Genomic DNA, 1449 nt, shown 5'->3' on the forward strand with positions numbered 1-1449 from the left:
CACGAGGATTTTAGGCGCTGGTGGGCCGCGAACGAGGCGCAGCCGAGTCGGCCCAACCCGCGCCTAAAATCCGAGTGGCGCTGAAAACCCGTCTCTCGAGGATCAAACGGCGCTTTTAGTCTTCCCGTGACGTCCGAGCGAAATTTTCGGGCAGCCTCGGCGTTGGCACGACGGCGGCCTTGGCGGCAGAGGCGGGGCGCGCCCCCCACTTTTTCCCAGCCCTGGTGGGCTGCGATTCCTTGTGGCATCGATAGGGGAGTCCGGGGTGCTTCAGAACGACTGGCAGCGGTCCGCGGTGCCCATGGCCGAAATTGACGCTCGCCGAGCGTATGCGCGACGTTCGGGCGCGGACATCGGATGGGGGGAGCACGGCGATTTAAAGCCCCGCGGCTCAGCCCTTGCATCTGTATGGTGCTGGGACGTCGACAAACGATCCCCGAGGCTGCGCGTGGTCAAACCTTTGCGTTTTGGGCCGAGATCATGCTGGTGCACCACCGCGCGTAGGCCTAAACTCGACTCGCTAGAGTCGCAACACCATCGAAATCATGTCGCGTCTACGCACCCGTGCGCCCCGGGGACGCGTGGACGTCAAGGGCGCCGGGGCCGCGGGCCGTCGAGCCGAAACCGCGGGGGGGGGTGTCGGCCGTGGGCTCGGTAGGGCCACCAACGCCGAGCAAGTGGTACGGTATAATGTAGTGGAATAGTATGTATACAGTATAATGTAAATCCTAGGGGTTTTTATAAAACTCGCCTTGTTTTGATCCGCTGCAACATGTTTTGATCCGCTGCAACTTGTTTTGATCCGCTGCAACCCAAACATTCAACTTGTTTTGATCCGCTGCAACACGTTTTCTTGAACAAGGACGTCACGGCAAGACTAAAAAAAAATAATTGCCACAAACTCTTGGAGCATGTCAAGGAGCATGGCCGCTCCTGCGCAGGACAAGGCAGCCGGTGAAGCTGCCGAACCGCCGCCGCCGCCGCCGGACGAGGCAGCCGGTGAAGCTGCCGAACCGCCGCCGCCGCCGCCGGACGAGGCCACCGCCGCAAAGCCGCCGGCGCGGGCCCCGCAGGCGCGGGCCGACGTGACACTGATCCACGTCTGCGACCGATACGTGGCCGTGGACAAGCCCTTCGACATGCGCATCGACGGCGGGCGCGAGGGCCGCGACGAGGCGACGCTCATCGACGTATTGCGCGCGCGCGTGCCGGCGCACGCGCGGGAGCTGCGGCACTGCCACCAGCTCGACTACGCGACGTCGGGCGTCATGCTCTACGCGCTGTCGCGCAAGGCCGCGGGCGAGGCGTCCGTGTGCTTCGAGCGGCGGACCGCGCGCAAGACCTACGTCGCGCTCGTCGTCGGCGACTGCGACTTCGAGCGGACGACCTGCGACCTGGGCGTCTGCCAGGACCCCGTCGACGACTTCCGCATGATGTGCGGCGACCGCG

At 64.6% G+C, this 1449-nt stretch overlaps 1 protein-coding gene across 1 annotated transcript in view; it reads left to right on the forward strand.

Moving 5' to 3' along the window:
- AURANDRAFT_69035 (hypothetical protein) overlaps positions 1-1435 on the forward strand; it is a gene marked incomplete at both ends in the record, with an annotated part of 4416 nt that extends 2981 nt beyond the window's left edge. The window contains one exon of the mRNA XM_009044782.1: positions 1074-1435. Within this exon, the coding sequence (XP_009043030.1) occupies positions 1074-1435 (362 nt within the window). The remainder of the gene's footprint in view (positions 1-1073) is intronic.
- Positions 1436-1449: the final 14 nt, after the last annotated feature.

The sequence above is a fragment of the Aureococcus anophagefferens genome (genome assembly GCF_000186865.1).
Source record: "Aureococcus anophagefferens unplaced genomic scaffold AURANscaffold_804, whole genome shotgun sequence".
In the NCBI taxonomy this organism is placed as follows: Eukaryota; class Pelagophyceae; order Pelagomonadales; family Pelagomonadaceae; genus Aureococcus; species Aureococcus anophagefferens.